Here is a 21018-nt window from a genome sequence, read left to right as displayed (position 1 = left end):
ACTTCAGTTGGGGGCTGTCAAGCAAGTTTATTTTGAAGATTCCTAATATCACACTAATAATGTACTAACATTAAAATTTGACAAACTCCAGACATAAAATAAAATGACATAAAAACCTATGGTAGATTTCTACCACAGGAGATACAAAAAGTCACAATCTTTCCACAATCCATACAGAGATGCAGTGTATGATGATGGAAAACACAAGACAAAATGACAGGGCTTCACATGTAAGGTAAACATACACAGCTTAATGTCATTTAAAGAGAGCCTAACAATAGATATTATATCAAGCACTGGAGATGGGTAGAATAGAGGCAATACTTTAATATTAACAAATACCAATGACCTACTCAGTCATACTTTTAGCCAGAATATGATGTATAAGTTTAAACTGTGGACTATTTGGTTTCAGCACATTTTCTACATAAGTAAGTTAATATGCATGAAAGATTGTACAGCATAGTGAAACTGATCGAGGGAACCTTTCCTCGTTTTAATATAGTGTTGTACGCTTAACATTCAGTTAAAAAAACGAGAGCAATGTACAGAGATGTAAGTGCCGTAAGGAAACCGGATTTGTTTAGTAGCTGGATCGCATTATTAAACAGAGCACAAAAAAAACAGACTGAAATGACAGACATTTATACTATAAACAGGTTTTAAACAGGTTTTTTTAACATGCAAACACATATTTAGTTATTTATATTTTATTAGCTAGATCATTCAGATCCTTCACATACATTTAGTTCTAAATGACATTTTCTTTGCTTTCTATATGAGTCACAGTTCAAAGCATGCTTAGGTATAAGAGCACTTAAGTGGACAGAAGTTGGTAAGGACTTCTTTAGCTAGTGGCTAGTGACAGCAACCAATTTGAATTGAAATGCTGTGGCAAGGTTTCAGGTTTTGGCTATAATCAAACTGTCTGGCCTAAATGTAAAGAAACATAAATCATTGTATAAATCGAGAAAGGTAAAAGGTCTTAGAGGGATCAAAAATGATGGGAGTGGACCTCAGAAGTGGTTTTCATCGAAAGAACAAAAACTGACAGAACATCCACTGAAAAGTCATGTGTTGAATTTATGTGATTTATATTTATACATCATTTCTACATGAATAAAATTCATTATATCAACACAATTTTGTCTTTGAGTTTACTTTTTGGCAATAACTTTGACGAGGTTTGACTTGGTGATGTCGGGTAATATGTGAAAATGTTTTATATTTTGGGGTGAATATTTCTATGAACATGAAGGCTGTTTTGACATTGAGGCAAGGCAAGTGATTGTTTATGTACAGCTTGACAGGTATATATGGCTGGAAGGTGATGCAATGAGTGAAATGAAACTACATATATAACATAAAGGTGAAATGCAACACCTTGATGACAAACACAACTACCGGTATGAAAGCACTCACTTAATGGGAATACAGCAAACACTTCAGTGGCCTATGGCAGGGGTACACACTTCTGGCCCTGGCAGGCCAGTGTCCAGCACAGTTTGGTGACGGCACTGCTCTGGCACACCTACTAAACCTGACAATAAAGAGATGGGCTTAAGCAGGGAAATCGCCAAGACACCCGTTAGAAACCAGCCCTCCAGAACTGGAATTGAAATCTACTGGTCTATGGGCTTTTAGGTTGGAATACAATCTAGGAATGGTGTTTACTCTGTTTTTCAAACGAACATCTATCTGCTGCATCTGCAAGATACTTTTGATTACCACAGACAATATTTTGAACACATTTCCCAAGGGCACACAAATACTAGATGCCAAAAAACAAGTATAATGGCCACTTGTTTTCTACTGTAAGAGCTTTTTGAGTCACTGAGTTTTCTAGGAAACATCCGATTTACTGTCCGTGGTAATCAACTGTACGTTGTACAGATGGCAGACAGAGATTACTTAGATAGAAAAAAGCAAGAATATTCCTGTAGTCAGGTCATTGGTAATTTGCAGTGGAAACCATTTTAAGGCACAGACAGAAAAAAACTGCTGACCTTAAGTCACCCAAGCATGTCAAGATTGGAAAGTCATGTTTTTAAGCATTCTTTTGTTTTTTTTTTTAAGTAGATGAGTGTTGTGTTGTAACAGTCATGATTTGGTTAGAACAGACATAAGACACAAAAAAGGCACAAATACTTAAAATAGTGCAAGTACATAACATTGGAACCAGAACCAAGTAATCTTTAAGTACTTCCCTTCTCTTTTATATCACTCTAAGTACAGGACAGCACAGCACAATCTTACAGTTTCTGGTATTTTACATAATAAGATATAAAGGTTAAATGAGGTCACTGTCTAGTAGCATCTAGTTTTGCTGCAAGAAATACTCCCGTTTTATTGGCCAGTTGAGGTGTGAAAGTGCAGCAGTGAATGAATTGTACAGCATTTTAAACGACAGACGAATCGCAGCCTACCACTTCATGCAGGTAGAGTGAAACTGGACGAGTTGTAGGAATGACCCGAGTGCGTGAATGGTCAGACCGGATCAGGATGCAGTTTGGAAGGTTGCCGGGTTTATCCGTGGTAAAGGCGGATGCGCTGAGAGATGGTGCTGCGGCACAGCGGGCATGAATGCAGGGCATCGCTGCACACCTGGCAACAGCACACGTGTCCACAGGGCAGGAAGACCATTTGACACTAGAAAAATAGACAGAGCGTACATCATGAGTCTCAAACCTTTTCATTATGTATTTTACCATTTTACCATTCAAATACTGTACTGTTGTCCAGAGCTTGCACCTAATTCACTCATATGTGTGTGTGTATATATATATATATATATATATATATATATATATATATACACACACATATATATACATATATATGTATATACACATACACACACATATACATATATATATACATATACACACACACACACATGAGTGAATTAGGTGCAAGCTCTGGACAACAGTACAGTATTTTAAAAAAAATGGTAAAATACATAATATATATAAATATTTAAGATTTAAACATTAATTTCATTAATGTAACATTAATTTAACATGTAATTACCCACTCCTATAGAACAAGGCTTCAAGATTCTACATAGCATACACAGCTTGAACAACCTCTTATTACATTTTGTTAACTCACGTTACTCAAACTCTTTCTTGTATTACATACGCCTCCATTAAACTGTTCTTCAAGCCAAGAGTCAGAGTCACTGGTCAAGAATCAACCCTGGCCAAGAATCAACCCTGACCAAACATGTATTTCTGCAGGCTGGACCAACTCCAAATAGGTGGGACAAAAATCCAAACAGGTTGGTCTTAACTGCAAATGGGGTTGCATTATGTTAAATGCTTAGTTATTGGTCTAAAAGAAATGTATGCAAACAGGCTTAACTTCTTAACGTCCTGTGCACTTCACAACATTTTGTGCTTAACTTGTTAAAACTCTTTTACCTTAGCTTAGCTTTACCTATTATCTCAATGCTATAAAATATTGGCCTTTTAATCTAGTATAATATGCATAATATGCAGCAAATATAAAACGTCATCATACTGGAAATTGCCGTATTTTTTCTCATGTAAAAATGAGAAATAGATTATTAAAAAAAGGGGGCATTAGGATAAAAAAGATTTTATATATATATATATATACACGTTCCCACCCAAGGTTTCTGTTTAGTCAAAGTAAGTTTATTACCATTGTTTTATTGAACTTTAATCACAAAAATGTGTTTTATTTTATTTTAATTTTCTTTTTTTTCACAATAAATCAAAAACCCTTTGAGCACTATTACGTTGTCTTGTGGAATTTTTATGTGGCCTCTTCAGTTGCCGAGGGCCACGCAACACATATAATACATTATGTAATGTGAATCAAATGTGTAGCTGAATGACAATAATAACTTTATTATAGACTTTGAATGGGTGAAGAGGTCAGCTCTGAGCCTTACCCCAGCCTCCATGCACACTACACACTCAGAGCTCCCAGGTCCATCCACAGGGCTGGGAGCTGTAGGCGTAAGAGGGGTTTGAGGCGTTAGGGGGGTGCTAGGGGTCAGTGGTGGGGTCAGCTGCTGTTGCAGGGGGGCACTGGGTAAAAGTGGACCAGCTTCTGGTTCCTCCTGGAGTTTCTTAGAAGAACCTGAGTAGTGAGACATTTAAGTGACTTCTAATATAAACAACTTCAAAATACAATTGTTCTATAAACAATTATAGGACACATTACAAACATTGCATACATTACACAAAACAACTGGTTCACCATCTTACTTTGACACATGTTAGGTACATAATATACAAGGGAATTTACTGACAAATTCAAAGAGATAGTAGGACAAAGTGCAGTAAAGAGAGAACATGTAGGCTAGTGAGTAACTGTCCATGTATCAAATGAACTGAGTAAGGTACACTGACCAGAGAGTAAAGTACATTATATGAACTTCCAAAACATTTGTAAGAGCTGAACATCAATTCATTTAATAAAAGACTTGGCACTCTTAAGAAAGTATGGTGTTGCTTACTTGGCTGTTCTCTAGCCCAGTGGAGGAGAGATTTTTGCACACCCACTTCACTGATCCCCAGCTAAGATAGCAAGAAGACAAAAATGTAGAATTAAATATATGAGACTGTGTGAAAAAGTAAACAAACTTCAGGCTAAACGTGTCTTTAGTTTTGCACTTGTGCTTTGATGCTAATATGACTAACAAAAACCCCAGCAATTAGCATCATGCAATCTGCATGCCTAAATCATCACACACATGCATCAAACCGTATCTGTTTGTTACGTGATCTCTAATAGATTTGCTTTTGTGGTTTCTGTCCCTGCATGGCATAGTGCTCACTATAATAAAAGACAAAAGTATGTTGCATAGTAAAACAGTAGAAGCAGCCATTTTGAAGCCTGAGGTTTTGTGCATTTTAGGGTAAGGTGAGAGTGTTGTATTTTTTCTATTAATGAGAGATGATGATTAAGAATAACATAAGATTTTTACTAGATGAGGTTACTAATTACCATAAAACATTATTAAACATACAAGCAGAAATAAAAATCCATAAGAGAAGGAGGACAGACCTTGCTGAGGTCTTGGGTGGTCATGTGACGTAGAGCCTCTGCTGTGATTCGATGATGAGCTATGACTGGCAGGTAGTGCTGGGCAGACAGTTTACACAACAAACTGACTAGATCTTTATCCACACCAGCTTCCTAAGAGGAAGAAAGAGGAGAGTGTTTCTGCTTCTTAGTTATGATTAAGAGATGCAAGACTTGCAGGAGTCGAACTGCTGAACGGGCTGCAAGTGTGCTAACCTGCATTCGTAGAGACAGCGGCTTTGCATCCAACAGCCTTTGATACTGGATCATCCAGTAATTCTGCTGAGTGGAGTCACTCTTGAGCTCCATCTCCATCTAAAAGAAAATGACATCCATACCTTCAGCCAACAACAGAGCTTGGCTTAACAAGGACTAAAGTACCACACAGCAATGATCAAGAATGGATTCTCACTATTAGCAAGCAGTACATAAATACTTCACAATGCTATGTAAGAGTTTTGCCAAGTACCGGAATTTAGAAGTCATGGTAAAAAAGTGTTCAGTGGGTTATACAGAAAGTATTAGCCATTAACTATTGAAAAACCAAATAGTGTTTAACATTTTTCTGTGGCACTTCAATGCGTCACGATGTTTAGTGGAGCTGTTTCACTAATTGGGAAAACTTGACTGTACCAGTGTTTAAATATCAGTGTTTAAAACTTGACCATTTTTGAAAATAAGCATTGTCTTCTTTAACACCATTGTTCAAAACCAAAACATGACATGCTCTCTTCTTTAACAATATTTATTTAGTCAAGTCAAGCTTTCCCTACTTTCTAAGTACATGTAAGAAGTATTTAAAACATCTTTTGTTTACAATGTATCTGTTCACAAACGCATAGCGTAATGCCTCTAAAAGCTCTCTCACAGAGTTATTATAAGAAAAGGTTATAAACATGCCGTCTGATGCCTGAGACATTGTTTTACATTGTTATACAATAGTTACATCTGTTTACAATCATTTTATTTACATCTCAACCACTGAATTATGCAGAAATTTAGAAAAATCGGTGGAATTCCCCTTAAATTTGTGTAAGCTAGTCCTGGGACAGCAGTGGCCTTACCAAGTTCTGCTTAAGCTCCATCTCTCTCTGGTCCTTCTGCTTCAGCAACTGCTGCAGCATGTCTGTCAGAGCTGTCCTCTGCTCCGCCAACACTTCCTGTCACAATAAAATAAAGAAACTGAGGTCAATAAGAATAAAAAAATACAACTTGGCTTGGTAAATATGGTGCCAGGTGGATAGTGACAGAAGCAGAAGAACATGTCAAAAAGAACAAAAATATTGATGGACGCAAAAATGGTCAGGGAACCTGATGCAATTCATCTACAAATTCTAGAATTTTTTACTAGGGGTGTAAAAATGCACGAATGCATCGTGATGCATCAATCTGAAGGTGGTGAGTCAAGTGGACCAATTGTGGAATAATTTGGAGTAATATTTATGCACTCATTTAGTTTTGGCCAAAATAAAATTCTCAGATATTCAAAGTTAATTTATACTGATTTTAAAAAAAGGGCTTGGTGTATTGTTTTATTATGTATAGTACTGGGCACCTAAACACCTAAACATTATGGTTTAAACCATTTGTTTTTGCCAGTAAAAACATCATATATCTTTAGAATAAATGCAAATAAACATAAATACCATAAAAAAACACAAGAATTTCTAATTTTGAAAAGTAGTTGATGTGAGCTAGTTTGGTTCCAGATTTCTCATGGACACTTCTCCAGTCATTGCGTGGGTTGGTTCAATTGCATCACAAGCACACCTGATTTAACGTAACGAAGTACTGATTAGCCAACAAAGAATTGATGAGAACTCCACAAGGAGAGGATTGGTTAAGCAAACACACTGACAAACTTAAAACCACCATTTACTTTATTAATGTTATTTGTATTAAGTGTAATATTTGAGTTTTTATGTATGCAAATACATGCTTACTGCCCAAATAAACAGCTTTTAGATTATAATTTTCTAAGATGCCTAAAACTTTGGCACAGTACTGCATATTCCACAAATGTGTACATATCTCTTCACATTTGTGCATTCAGTATATTTTTAAACAATAATAAGTAACAAACTAATAATATATCACCTATATTTATACATTATACATTGAATATATTAATAACCCATTTTAATACATTATTTAATGTTATTATAATAGTATAATAATAACAACAATATGTTTTGTTACAATATGTTTATTTATATCAAATCAAATCATGACGGAGTTTGAGATTTTGTGATAATATTGAATCATTTCCTGAATCACAACTGAATTTAAGATTTACACCCCTAATTTTCATTGAAACAAAACAACTGAAAAGTAAAACAGTTATATAGGCCTCTACATCCCTTACTGAACAACATAAGTGCTATTCTACACACACAAAAAAACACTGGTCTACAGATGAAGCCAGGGACATGGGAAGACGTTGGGGTGCCTTAGAGGGCTGCGCCACTCCCAAATTTCAGGACTGTTTAACTGCAGCCTCTAAAAATAATTAACAGATAACAATCTGATCACAGTAACGACCTGTGTTTGCTTGTTTTAGGCCAGAGTTTAAATTATTTTCATTTTATGATTTTTTTATATACTTTCAAAACATGTAGTAGCTGTGCATTTTCATTCTAGAGAGCCAAAACGTTTCCCTCACCAACTGTTGGCTGCTTTGGGCATGTGTTCCTAAAACACAAGCAAGTAAGAGTATGCAGTATGCAGAGTTGCAGACTAGTCCTGTGACCCAAAGCAGCCTAACATTGTTTTTTAAATGTAAAAAATTCAACAACTATTTGCCACATCTTGAATATACTTATTTTCCAACCATTATATGTCCCGCTCATATGCATTCAGGTATTTAATTTTCAGTGTGCAGTTTAACCTTGGGTGTTACACAGTTTCTGTGGTTCACGGTTCAACAGTCTAATTGGTCACCACTCAGATCATTTGCATACAGTTTTTCCAGCGTGAGCAGTGTGTGCAATCGTGGTTTGATGTGTCAATTATATGTGCATTGTCGCATCTCACCTATTTCATGTAAATTATCCAAAAAAGAAAAAAAAGCATATATTTTTCAGGAGGGTGTGTATATGCTGTACATATGCTGCTTAAAATTTCAGAACCCCAACTCAGAACACCTTCCCACATCCTTAGATGAAGCCACCACAGCACCTACTTTCCAAACATACCTGCATGTTCTCTGAATCCAGATTCCTCCTTTTAACCTCCAGCTTTGTCAGCTGCATTAATTCTGCCTCAATTAGCTTAATCTAGAGACATGGAGACACAGGGAGGGTGAATGGGCCCAATGGAGCCAAAAAACAGAACAAATGAGAAAACACAGCCACCAGTAATGTCTGAGCAATATGAGCATTGGACTGGCGGCAGTAAGCAGAAGGGGTGGACTGAAAAAGCTAGCCAAATCAAAAGAAGAAAAAGAAGAAACAGAATATTTGTAATGGAAATGATCTCTGAGCATTTAATTTCTAAAGCCCTTGTTTATATCTACCTCAACACTGTAAGCCAATGGATGTGAATATGTTTAAATGTCTAGGATAACGTAGTCATTCTAGCCAGGTTGTGTTTTCACTATTTTGTAGCCATGTGAATCCCATTCTAGTCAGCTCTGCCTATGTATATTAAGAGGCCATGATCAGGCAAAATCAAGTAAAGCAGGTTTAAAACCCTCTGTGAGATGACATCTGGTCTTAAACCTTAAAACAATGGTTTAGCAAAAAATCTAACTGCCCAAAGTCTGCTACTTTAGTAGCAGTTTTTTTTTTTTCAACCGTTTTTATAGATTGAAATATTTATTTCAGTGGCAAGCTTTTATTACTCTTCAGCTACAATAGCCTTGTAGTTACAGTGCAAAATGAAAGAAGCAAATTTCAAATTTCAGTCACCAAATATGTCTTGGCTGATCAACTATATTTGGGCTAAGGGGGGAAACTGTATTTATTCAGTTTTGGCAAACTTTTGCTTTATGGTTATATCCAGTTGTATCTACCTGATTGCGGATGTAGCCATGCACACTGTCTTTTTGGAGCTGCAGGGCTTCAAAGGCTGCCTTCTGCATCTCCTCCTGTAGGACAAAGCAAAGATCAAGTTCCACAGGGTCATACTGTCCTTTATGAAAGAAAGCAACAATTTGGTAAAAAAGGAAAATTAAAAGAAATACTAGAGCACCCTCTCTAAATACATTACTTTACTGGAAGGTTCTTTACCTCCTGAAGGATCTGGCTAATGGCTTTGCTTTTATCTAGCTGCTGCAGGGCCAGCACATGCTCAAACCTCTTGTCCAAGGTCTCCATGCTAGAGAGAAAGAGATATAACCAGAGTTGGACATTTTAAAAACATGCTATTTTTGTATAAATCTGACAGTGAAATTTGCTTGTATTGTACCTTTTGCAGGCTTCAGACAGCATGCTCTGCCTCCTGGTCTCACTAGCCTCCTGGAGCAACCTCATTGAGTAGCTCTCAGACAACATGGTCTGCATGGCAACTACAGACACAGCATGAGTTATTATTGTGAGGTAGACACATCATAGTAGTGTTTTATGTCTGGAAGTGGCTATAAGTTTCCATTGCTTTATAGCTACATTAGCCTTGTGGCTCCACAGCAAAACTACAGAAATGAACTTGAATACCAAAAACATTTTAGCTGATTAACCACATTTGGCTGAATCATCGCTTTAAGATAATATTTTTGTCCTTTCTTTCTAATTGAACAAAATTTTGTTTCCATTGTTTCATGCCGTGAGATCAATAGAATTTTGGGATTATTTTTAAAATAATAACATAAAATAATAAATAAACTACATATCCCATGCTCACCTGCTACTTCTCTCTTCCTCAGAGAGTTTGCTTCTTCCTGTGTGATGGCAGTAAGGTGTTCCATGCGAATTCTTTAGACAGACAAAAGTTATTTTTATAATTACTTAAAGTAGTAATTGAGTGATCTAGTGACTATTTTGTCAATTAAGTGAGTAATCAGAGGTTTAAAAAATGGCCAAACATTAAAAATAGTTTAAACTGATTTATAAGAAGTATACACTCTATCAACACTTTATTATATAACACCTGTACATCTACTTATTCATGCAATATGTGTGTGCATGTGTGCGCATAGGCTGCAGTCTGTACTCACTGGTCTTCTTCCAGAGCCTGCAGAAACTCAGCACTCTTTGCTTGGCTGAAAACATAAGTATGCATGCATTGTGAGATTCACATCTAGTGCTGCACAATATATTGCATGACAATGCCGTATAATATAATGCAGTAATTATATCACAGAAATGTGCAATATGTTTTACTGTGTGCTGTGAGCATACTGGCCAATCCTTTTGGTCAGAAATCTTGAAGGCCAATCCTTGATTACATCACATCATAGGTTTACTAACGTGTTTTCAATATTTTGAAAGCTACAGTATATTGCAATTGCAATATGGTATTTTGTACTTATCATACAGCCCTAACTGGATTATTGAACTACAAACAATTAGATTCATTTTCAATTTTTAATACATTTTTTTTGCAGTACTTGTCACAAGAACCTAAAATATCGAAATGACTCCCAAACAATATTGTTCAGTCCCTAAGGGAACACTGAGTAGATCACTGAAATTCTGCAATTCTTATAAGTAACACTTTACTTTGATTATTCAGTATATATGCTTTGTAAATGCTCACTTTGTCTTTCACTAACATTAACTAACTTAACATTTCTTTAAATACAGTTTCTGGTTTCAGATTTTGAAATCACTGGTAGTTAACTGAACTGTTATATAAGCAACTGGGCATCTAGCGTTATACCTATCAGCAATTCAAAGTGTGGATTTGAATACCTCTCCCCTAAGCCTCAACCTAAACTTAACCTTAATCCAAGACCTAAACCTAATACTAAGCCTAAGGTTGTTTATAATCAGCTCAGTTTCACAAGACAGCACTTGTAATGTTGCTCAACATTTTTAGAATTAGCAAATCAAACTGAAATTTAAAAAGATATTCCTCATTCTCATCCAACCACACCATTCTCTCACCGTTTGTTGTCCAGCAGCAGGTTGGCAATGCGGGTAGCTAGGCTGGTCTCCGCCTGCCGGACTTTCTCCAGCACCCTCTGCCTCTCAGCCTCCTGGGCTTTCTGCTGCTGACACATGTCCTTCTCCAAACGCTCCTGCTCCTGAGACACACACACAGCTCTAAAGTGATTATATAGCTAACAATTTTATATGAACTACCAATCAAAAGTGTGTCTTATTAGGGATCCAAACATGACATGCTGAAACCCTACTGTTTTTTTTTTCAATTAAGTAAAAAAAAAATGCTGCAAAAGTTTAGTCAAGATAAAACATATGTTTAAGTGTCTTCCTTGGTATGGAGAATAAGTTTTGCCTAAATAATGTTTTCTTTTGCACATTTAAAGCAGTTTAATAGCAGTAAACATGAATCATCTGTACTATATTAAATTACTGCAAACTGATAATGCTCATTTGTATTTAAAGCATTGTGGAAAAACTAGGTGATCCAAAACTTTTAATGGTGTACGGATCAGCAGTTACTGTGGATACCAGTTTGACGGACAGCAGCATGCCCTCTTTGCGGGAGTTGCTGAGGACGAGGAGCTGCGCTTGTTCTCTCTGCTTTTCTTCCAGTTCTTTCTCAAAGTTCAGCTTCTCCAACTGCTTCTGCTCCTGATACAGCCAGCAAGATAGACAGAGAGAGAGATCTAAAGAGTCAAAGCACTCCAACACTTAACAATGAATCATTTAAGACTAATCCAACATACCTTTCTCTTCTCATAATCCATGAATTTGCTCTGCAAAATGAAAGACTTAGTATCAAACCAGTTGCCAAAAATCGTACCATATACAAAGCAATTCCCTGTCTCTTATATTTTTCCCCCAATTTTCCTCCTTACCCCAAATCTAGTCGAACAGCCAAGACAGCCAAGTTTGGTGTGTGAATTTTGCTTCTTTAGTTTGGTGCTTGAGCTACAATGCTAATGTGGCTAAACAACAATGGAAACATATAGTCTGCCAATTACACATGCCTAAATCATCACATACTCGCCTCAAACCAGTTAAACTGTTAAGCAATCTCATACAGAATTGGTTATGTGGTTTCTGATATTATTTATGCTGTTAGTGATAAAAACTGACAAAAGTAAGGGCAAAACTCAGGCTTCAAGACAGCTGCTCCTACTTTTTCTACCTATATAATGTACTTTTGTCCATTTTTATAGACACCAGTGTGTCAGAAACTATATAAGCAAGTCTATTTGAAATTTACTGTGTTCGAACATCTTGGATCTTGGACATAAAACCTTATTTCACATGCTAGTGATGTCTATCCAATATTTTTAAAAATATAAGAAATACACAGGTGTAACAAACAAGGCAGTAAAAATAGATGTTGCTAAAATTTTAATAAAGATTTAATACAGATACCCAATGCCGTATCACAATGCTTGACACCAAACAATACTACAACAAAATTTTAAAAACAGAAAAATATACACAGGAAAATATTTACATGTCAAGATCTCATTTAACATGTTCAGATGGGAAGATTAACAGTGAGATAAAGCAAAGCAATATAACCTGACCTTCATCACACTGTGTTTAAAACCAACAGAAAATGGGTTGTATTTTATGTTAATAAAGAGCATAATGTCACACTCTTGGATAAATCTCTTTACTTGTTTGTGTTAGATATGTAAATGAAAATGCCCATCCAAATTAGAACACTCAATCTGATTTGCCTATAGACTCTCAAAAATCAAGGCTCCTAAATGGTTACTGGCTGTGTTTCCAGAAAAAAGTGGTACCAAGGAGGGTGTTTCCAGAAAAAAGTGGTACCAAGGAGGGTCGCAGTGGCACTTACTATCCACAAACGGATGTGCAAAAACGCCTTATGCAAAAAAAAAAAAATTAAAAAAAAAAGACAACTGCTGCCCTAAAGAACCTTTTAGTGGTGAATTCTTTCAAAATAAATTTTAATGGAAAGAGATTTTGATTTTTACCCAATTATCTCCCCAATTTAGTCGTTTCCAATTCCACCCGCTAGTTAGGACTCCCCCAGTCACACGATGCTATCAACGCTAGGAGGGTGAGGGCTAACACAGGCTTCCTCCGAGACCTGTGAAGCCAGCCACCGCTTCTTTTCGAACTGCCGCTCACGCAAAGTCACTGGACAGCCGAACGCGCTCGGAGGAAAGCGCCAACCGCCAGATCTGTTACGTCAGCTAACAGACGCCTTCGCTGACTAGCATCGCGTTGAGTGATGGGGGGAGAAGGAGGGGCCATCCTACCCACCCAGAGAGAGCGAGGCCAATTGTGCTCTCTCGGACTCCTGGCTACGGATGGCTGTAGCATCACCAGGGATCGAACTCGCGATCTCCTGATGATAGGGCCAAAGCTTAGACGGTTGCGCCACTCGGGAGTGCCGGAAAGAGATTCTTGAGAAATCTTTTGAAGAACAGAATGCAAAGGTTTTAAATAAAGTATTAAATGTATTGAAACTAAAAAAAACATTTGCTGGACTCTTACCTGCCAGGCTACATCCTCGCCATCCACACAGTCAACATTCTGCTTGCTGCCATCGTTCTCCAGTACAGGCAGCAGGTACTGAGAGGGAGGACAGTACTCCACACCCAACTCTACAAAACCACATTACTAATTAGTCATACTGACTGCACCTCTCACCTCTACAGTGTGTTTGCAATTAAATAAAAAGTCAGAACAACAGTGCAAAAGATGCTCCAGTACCAGATAAAAGTTTGGTCATCTGTATGCTGAACGCATACCATCGAATGTATGTTGTTCATAACCATTTTGAAATTTAAAATAGAAATACAAAATATTTATCTACTTTCATATACAAATATGTCTGAAAATTTGTAGACACCTGCTCATCAATGGTTCTTCTGAAATTGAGGGCTTTAATAGGGAGTTTATCTCCCTTTACTGCAGCAATAAGACTCTACTGAAAAGGATTTACACTAGATGTTGAAACTTTGCTGTGAAAATTTAATTGCATTCAGGCAAAAGATCCTTGGTGAAGTCATGTAGTGATATGATTAGTTCTGGACCACAAACCCCACTCCAACTCATCGCAACGATACTGAATAGTGCCTATCACTCCAGAGAACACAGTTCCACTGCTCCACAGCCCAAGGCTGGAGAGCTTTATACCCCCCTTACTGACGCTTGCTTCTCAGCATGGTGACCTTGCAGCTCCTCTAGAGTGTCTCAATCTATTGGAAATGCTTTTTTGGAGATTATACAAGCTGTTCTGTGCAACTGAATGCCTGTGTCAGCAATGGGTGCACATTAATGTAACTGATTCAGTAATTACAAGGTGTGTCTGGATATTAAAATGGCATCCTTACCTGAGCACAGGTAGCGCTGGATCTCTTCTGTGCCCACTGTACAGACTGAGGCAGGTGGGTAGTTCATAATACATGCATCCAGAGTCAGGCTCTACACATAGACACAAACCGACAGAAAGATTCTTCACTGGTATGTTTTGGCTGTCTCTTAACTAAAGAGACCTTGAGCTTAGCCTAGCTTTAACAATAACACTTCATTACAAATATCCCGGACCAAATACATCCAGCACATAGACCAAAGGCATGCCTGTGCTCAAACAGGTCTTAGGCTAAGGTCAAATTATCAGGTTGAAGTACAACTTTTTGCCTTAATGTAACATAGATCAAATATTTTCAATTCAGATCTGACCCAATTTGGCTACAATTACATTACAGGCCTTATAGCACAATTCCTATTTTTCTCTCAGATCCAATTTTCGCCACACATTTCACATTTGTGTGTGTAAAGCTACTTTCAGACTGCAAGTAAAAACGGTGCAATTCCATTTTCAGTTTGGTTGTTCACATTATCTTTTTAATGTGGCATGTATCTGACATTAGTCTGAACAAATCACGTTCACGCGCAAAAGAACACTGATCCAACCAGCACACTTATTCAACAAACACAGCAAACACAGCTGTAATTCATCTTTCCCAAAGATGTATAGACTTCTTTCATATGATGCCAAACCTGGAGAGCAATCAGTAGACACCAAAACAGCAGCACTTAACAGTTTACAGAAAAGAGTTTTTTTTAAAAATGAATTTCTGTGCTTTGCATGAATTATGAAAGTCCCTCAAACAGAGTATGGATCAATAACTCAATAACTTTCGTTTAACCGCTGTGTATAAGTATGCCAGCAAAGGGAACCAAATTAAGTGCCAAGACAACAATATATACCAGTTCAAGAGATAAGAGATTTATTTTAATAGATAAGGATTTAGTTATATGGACAAGCATGAAAAAATCCAAATCACTACCATCATGCGAATGGTCCACAAGCATCATCAACAACAAAGGAACAAAATAGCATCAAAGCCTTCACCACAAATACTCTTAGCTCTGATCGGCTCATCAGCTGTTCATGATTAGGTACAGAAGGTGAAAAGGGCCACATGCATTAATGGTTTTAAACTACAGTATTACTGCTACTAACTTCAATTGAGCCACTACTGCAATGTGGATCACACTGGATATGACAATGTAATGACTGCATGCAGAGTCGGGGGAAACATTCTCAACTGCTATCAGCATATCAGCACAAAAATGCGTCGGATTCACATTCCAAAATCTCCAAAGCCTTCCCAGAAGGGTGAAGACTGTAATAACTGCAAAATGGGGAAGTGGCAACTCCTTATAAATGATCATGGTTATGGAATAGGACATCCAACAACCTCCACATATTAATCTATAACCGAACTAGGACCCAATACAAAAGTCAATCAAATCTGATTTGAAAAGATCAGATTTTTGTGTTCACACAGCTCTGAAAAATCTGTGTCACACTAGGACAAAAAAAATGTGTTTGTGCCATTTGAACCTAGCAATCATAAAGGCAGCCATTCATATGTGGTCCGACTGAATAGCTGAACTGTTCTGAACAAATAATCACTGCCAGATTGTCATTTAGCAAACTTGGCTAGTAATTCACTGAATTGTTGTTATTGTTCTTGGCACATTTGGATTATTCACGTGACACTAGAGATTCAGACGTTCATCCAGGTCCTTTCAGGGCAGAGTTTTGTTTATACTAATAGCAGACATAGGTCAATTCTAAGAAGGATCTGCTGTGAAAAATGGGAACTGAGCAATAAGGATTATAATGTGAGCATAGCTTCAGTTTTACCTCCAGTGTGCGGACATTGGCCAGTTCTTTGGGCAGCTCTCTGATGTTGTTCTCACTCAAGTCCAGCGTGCGTAGACTGCTCATGCACCCCACAGACAAGGGCAGCTCACTCAGGCAGTTCCCTTCAGATAACACAATTTCACCATCATTTACTTTCTGACTTAATTTAGCCAACAGAAATGGGTAATATGACAATATGCTGTACTGTGAAAAATTACATCATGATAACGCTGATCTTTCTTAAACATAAAATTAGAAAAACATTATTTAATCATTTAGTTTTTCATAGCCATGTTTAAGTGTACTTTTTTTTGGTGTGATTGCTCATTTGCAAACTTCACTCTCATGAAAATGTCTTCAAATATTGTTTGAGGAACATGACAAAGAGTTCAAGGTGTTGCCCTGACCACCAAACTGCCCAGATCTCAATAAAAGCAATGATCTGTGGGATGAGCTGCAACAAGAAGTCCAATCTGTGACAGCTGCTCCTCGCAGCTTACAGGAAAGGGTTTTCTGCTAATGTCCTGGTGCCAGATCACCTTACGAGATCTTGCAGAGTCCATGCTTTGGTGGCACACACAGGACCAACAGCACATTCAGCAAGTGGTCTTAATGTTTGTGAAATCATAATTTGACAAAAACCCAACTAAATAATAATTCACACATTCAGAATTCATTACTGGGGGGCTCCCGAGTGGTGCAATCGTCTAAGCATTGGCCCTATTATCAGAAGATCGTGAGTCTAATCCCTGGTGATGCTACAGCCATCTGTGGCCAGGAGTCCAAGAAAGTACAATTGGCCTTGCTCTCTCTGGGTGGGTAGGATGGCACCCCCTTCTCCCCCTGTCACCCAACACGATGCTAGTCAGCGCAGGCGTCTGTTAGCTGATGTAACAGATCTGACGGTTGGCGCTATCCTCCGACCGCGTTCGGCTGGTAGTATCATGTGATTGGGGGAGTCCTAACTAGTGGGTGGAATTAGAGGAGAAATCGGTGAAAAATCAGAATTCCTTAATGGGTCACAAGGATGCACATTAGCAGTATCTGCAAAGGTTCTACTTTTTAAAGTCAATATGAATCAAAAATTATAGCATGTTTTTTTCCGTACCGTGGCATTACTTGAGTGAAACATGGTATCAGGCAGCTACCTGAGCGTTTCACTTAATAATAGGTGGGTAGGGAAGAAGGGGAGGTTAAACATGATATTATTGGTTAATTATTTTCTCTCCCACTGGTGCACAGTGACATAATCAAAACACAGAAGACTTTTTAGGGCAGACATTAGTCAAAACACTTTGATCAAATATCATGTGAAAATAAGAATTTGGCTTTTTAAATGATATGATATGATATGGTGAATTGTGCTTAATATGACCAGAGACATGAAATGAAAAGTTGATTTTGATTTTAGGTTGAATTTAAAATATAAAACAAAGGTGCTAAACATGGCACTTCAGAGCAATGCCACAGAAGGATCACTTTCGGTTCCCTAAAGAATGATTCTTTATGAAGTTCTTTAAAGGAACATTTATTGGAAGCTTTTTTAGGGAACCAAAAGTGGCTATTCTGTGGCATCGCTCCAAAGAACTTTTCTTTGGCTCCTTTGTTTTTTAGGGCATAGCTAAACCTGACTCTAACTTAAAGCCACACCTTTTACATTAAGAGTCTGCAGATTCCGAAGATCGCCTATAGACTCTGGAAGCGTCTTGATTTGGTTATTTTCTGCATTCAATACCTGGAGAACGATATCAACAATCACTATAAACAACCCAATGACAATTTGACCATACAAATGCAGTGATATACAGTAAAAAAAAAGAACAATCTTACCTGCAGGGCAGACAGCTGCCCAATATCATCTGGTAGTGAGGTGAGCTTGTTTTCATGCAGGTCCAATACCTTAGGAATAGACAAAGTGGGGCATTTACATTGGGGTTAACTGTGATATGAAGATTTTTTCAAATCTTTGTCACAAGCTTGAATTTCACACCTTTATAGTTGCTAGGGCACTGATGCTGCAACCTTTGGGTAACAGTGACCTCAGCTCGTTTCCATGGAGAATGAACACCTGCAGTGTGAGTGGAAAATGCTGTAATCTACGTCTACAGGAATAGGCAAATATTTATGAACCCGTGGTCAAATTACAAGTTTTATAAGTAAAAAGTTAAAATAAGTTAACACCTCTTCTACAGGGAATACACTTTACTGCACAATTTATATATTTTTGCTGAGTTCAACATATTGGGAAAAATATCAAATGTGCAATAACTTTTGTGCACAGGCCACATTTTATTAATTTTGCATTATTTTTTCCAATATGAAGCGGAAAATCAATTAAACATTTATTTGACCAGGGACACTCAAACTTTGCATATGACCGCATTTCTGTTTAAGTAGATTGAAAAGTAGAACCTGACCTTTTTCTGGAGCACCTTGCAGATGGAGAAGGCACTGGAGGGCACCTATAGGCAATATCCATTATCATCATATACATATACAGTGCTGTGAAAAAAATATTTGCCCACTTCTTGATTTTTCTCTATTTTTTGTTGCAGTTAATACTGGATTAGGTTTTTAAACACAAAGCAATACTGGACGAAAAAGATAAAGATATCAAACATGTGAATCAGGCATGTGGAAAGTTAATTTCCCTTTAAAATAAATAACCTGTTTCATGACCTTTAGCAGCAAATGACTGCAACCAACAATTCATAAGATATAAGCCTTTCACATTGTTCTGGAGCAATTTGAGCCCGCTCATATTTTCAGAATTGCTTTAATTCAGACAAAGTTGTGTGCAAAAGTTTGAGCACCCCTGGACGAACTACATATTTTGTTAATTTAAAGTAAATAAGTTAACACATCCTCTACAGAGTTTGCATTTCTACACATTTTAATGCCCCATTACTGTTTATTTGCAGAATTCGACATTTAGTGAAAAATGTTTTTTTGTATTTTGTATTTTATATTTTATGTTCTAACATGTTAAAAATATGCAATACAATTTGCAGAAAATGTCATATTTGAGTTAGTCCCCTGTAGAGAATATGTTACCTCATTTTCACATACAAAATCAACAAAAAAATGTTATTTGACCAGGGGTGTTAAAACTTTTGCATACAACATCGCTGCTTGTTTTAGGTCCTGCTACTGCATCTCTGCTTGGTTCAGGTTAGGACTCTGCCAAGACCACTCCAAAACATTTAATTTGTTTTTTTTTTAGCCATTCAGATGTTGGTTTGCATTTTTTTGGATCATTGTCTTGCTGTAAAACCCATTTCAGCTTCAGCTCAATGTTATTATTATATAGTGCATGGTGAACAATTAAAGCAAAATACAGTAGACAATGAGAACCCAAGTTTTTGTTGGGCCTAGCTGACTAATGGAAAGTGATCGGCTGTCCTAGCAGTGTAAGATACAAGATACTGACTCACAATGCAGAACTAAGAGTCTCTGATTGTCAATCACCTCAGAAAGCTCACAGCTTGAAATGTCCAGTATATCATCTGCTCCAGCCTCTTTAGACTACAAAAGAAACATAAAGGTAAGTTATGTTGTTCAGTGCAGCATCATTCACATTCAGGAAAGCTATAAAAAAATGAGGTGGGCAACTACCATTTGCTAACATTTTGCTGAGAAGATCGAAATGCTATAAAAATAAATACACACACATACTCACCAGACACAGCTGATACTCTAGTCGTTTCTTGGAATCCTCGCTTGGCTTTTTCTTCTTATAGAACAGAGGCATTCTGAAGTCACAGACCCTCTTTAGCCTGAAAAGCCTTTTCTGTATGAAGCTTTGCTTCTTGTGGTGGAGCTAAAGCGGAATTCCAAGGAAACAGGATAAATAAGAGTGAAACCTTCATACAAGCATACAACACCTGTCAGTTGTGTATTGCTATTGATATCGTATCTGTCTGTTTTGAGTAGTTAAACTGGACTGTAGCAATGTACGAACACACACAACATAACCAGCTATTACATGCTGATTAGCCACTTTCTGTCTATCCGCAGAATTAAAAACCCGTCCGAAGTTTAAAAAATCTCAGCCTAAGCCTTAAAATTACAAATAGTTGGATGACACGTTAGCCACTTCAGCTGCCTTTGAGTTAACCAGATTGCCTAGAGATAGGTAGTTAGGGTTAGCTAGCTGGCTAAGTTATATAGAACTAGCCAGATGACTGTTTTGTTCTATACTCCTTTAAATAAACCGAACAGAAAATATGACCTTTGAAAATATTTTTCCTATATATACAGTACCTTACTGCGAACTCTTCAATCGGATATTTTCAATTTCTATTGAGAAGAAACCTTCCTGTCCTCCTAGCATTTCCTGACATTAGTGACCACAATGTTTTGACTGACGTATGGTTGCGTATTAGATAGACCAGTCTCGCGAGATTTTGAGGCCTACAAAACAGTAGTGGTATTAGATGATACAGTCTCGCGACATTTTGTGCATTGCCAGAGAGTACCTGGACTAAGGAGATCTCACACTCTCAGAATATTAGGGGCACACTTATGAGCTCAAAATGAACGGAAATGAAAGGAGCTAAAGGCTTAAATCATAAATTAGTCCGTTTCAGTTCACTGCAGTTCACTCACTTGTTTTCATTTAAAGTAAAGTAAAAATAAAGTAAAAAAAAAACAAAAAAACATATCAAAACATTAATTAAAACATATTTAATTAAACATATTTCATTAAACCACATACGTTCTACATAAAACAATATGTTT

The 21018-nt window shown here is 37.2% G+C and overlaps 1 protein-coding gene across 1 annotated transcript; it reads right to left on the bottom strand.

Moving 5' to 3' along the window:
* Positions 1-7: 7 nt before the first annotated feature.
* Positions 8-20666, bottom strand: lrsam1 (leucine rich repeat and sterile alpha motif containing 1). Its single transcript, XM_036562919.1, has 25 exons — positions 20542-20666; positions 19958-20098; positions 19747-19803; positions 18696-18740; positions 18269-18346; positions 18109-18177; positions 17929-18013; positions 16279-16400; positions 14453-14543; positions 13611-13720; positions 11849-11878; positions 11631-11753; positions 11103-11242; positions 10211-10255; positions 9898-9968; positions 9466-9565; positions 9288-9375; positions 9071-9145; positions 8253-8333; positions 6123-6218; positions 5275-5373; positions 5041-5172; positions 4490-4550; positions 3920-4110; positions 8-2649 (listed from the first exon to the last, which is right to left on the bottom strand). The coding sequence occupies exons 2-25, from the start codon at positions 20027-20029 to the stop codon at positions 2527-2529; spliced, it is 2184 nt and encodes a 727-aa protein (XP_036418812.1). The 5' UTR covers positions 20030-20098; positions 20542-20666; the 3' UTR covers positions 8-2526.
* Between the last annotated feature and the right edge of the window lie 352 nt (positions 20667-21018).

The sequence above is a fragment of the Colossoma macropomum genome, unplaced genomic scaffold (assembly GCF_904425465.1).
Source record: "Colossoma macropomum unplaced genomic scaffold, Colossoma_macropomum, whole genome shotgun sequence".
Classification (NCBI taxonomy): Eukaryota; Metazoa; Chordata; class Actinopteri; order Characiformes; family Serrasalmidae; genus Colossoma; species Colossoma macropomum.
The sequence above is the reverse complement of the archived record's forward strand: the minus strand, read 5'-3'. Positions and strand labels throughout refer to the sequence as shown.

Bases quoted from the DNA above. Each gene is read 5' to 3' on its own strand.
- lrsam1 (XM_036562919.1), bottom strand. From the start codon at position 20,029: ATGCCTCTGTTCTATAAGAAGAAAAAGCCAAGCGAGGATTCCAAGAAA. The intron at 11,243-11,630 runs GTATCCACAGTA...TGTGTGTCTCAG, and splicing joins TGCTGCTGTCCGTCAAACTG to GAGCAGGAGCGTTTGGAGAA. The intron at 9,969-10,210 runs GTGAGTACAGAC...GTCTGTCTAAAG, and splicing joins CAGGCTCTGGAAGAAGACCA to AATTCGCATGGAACACCTTA.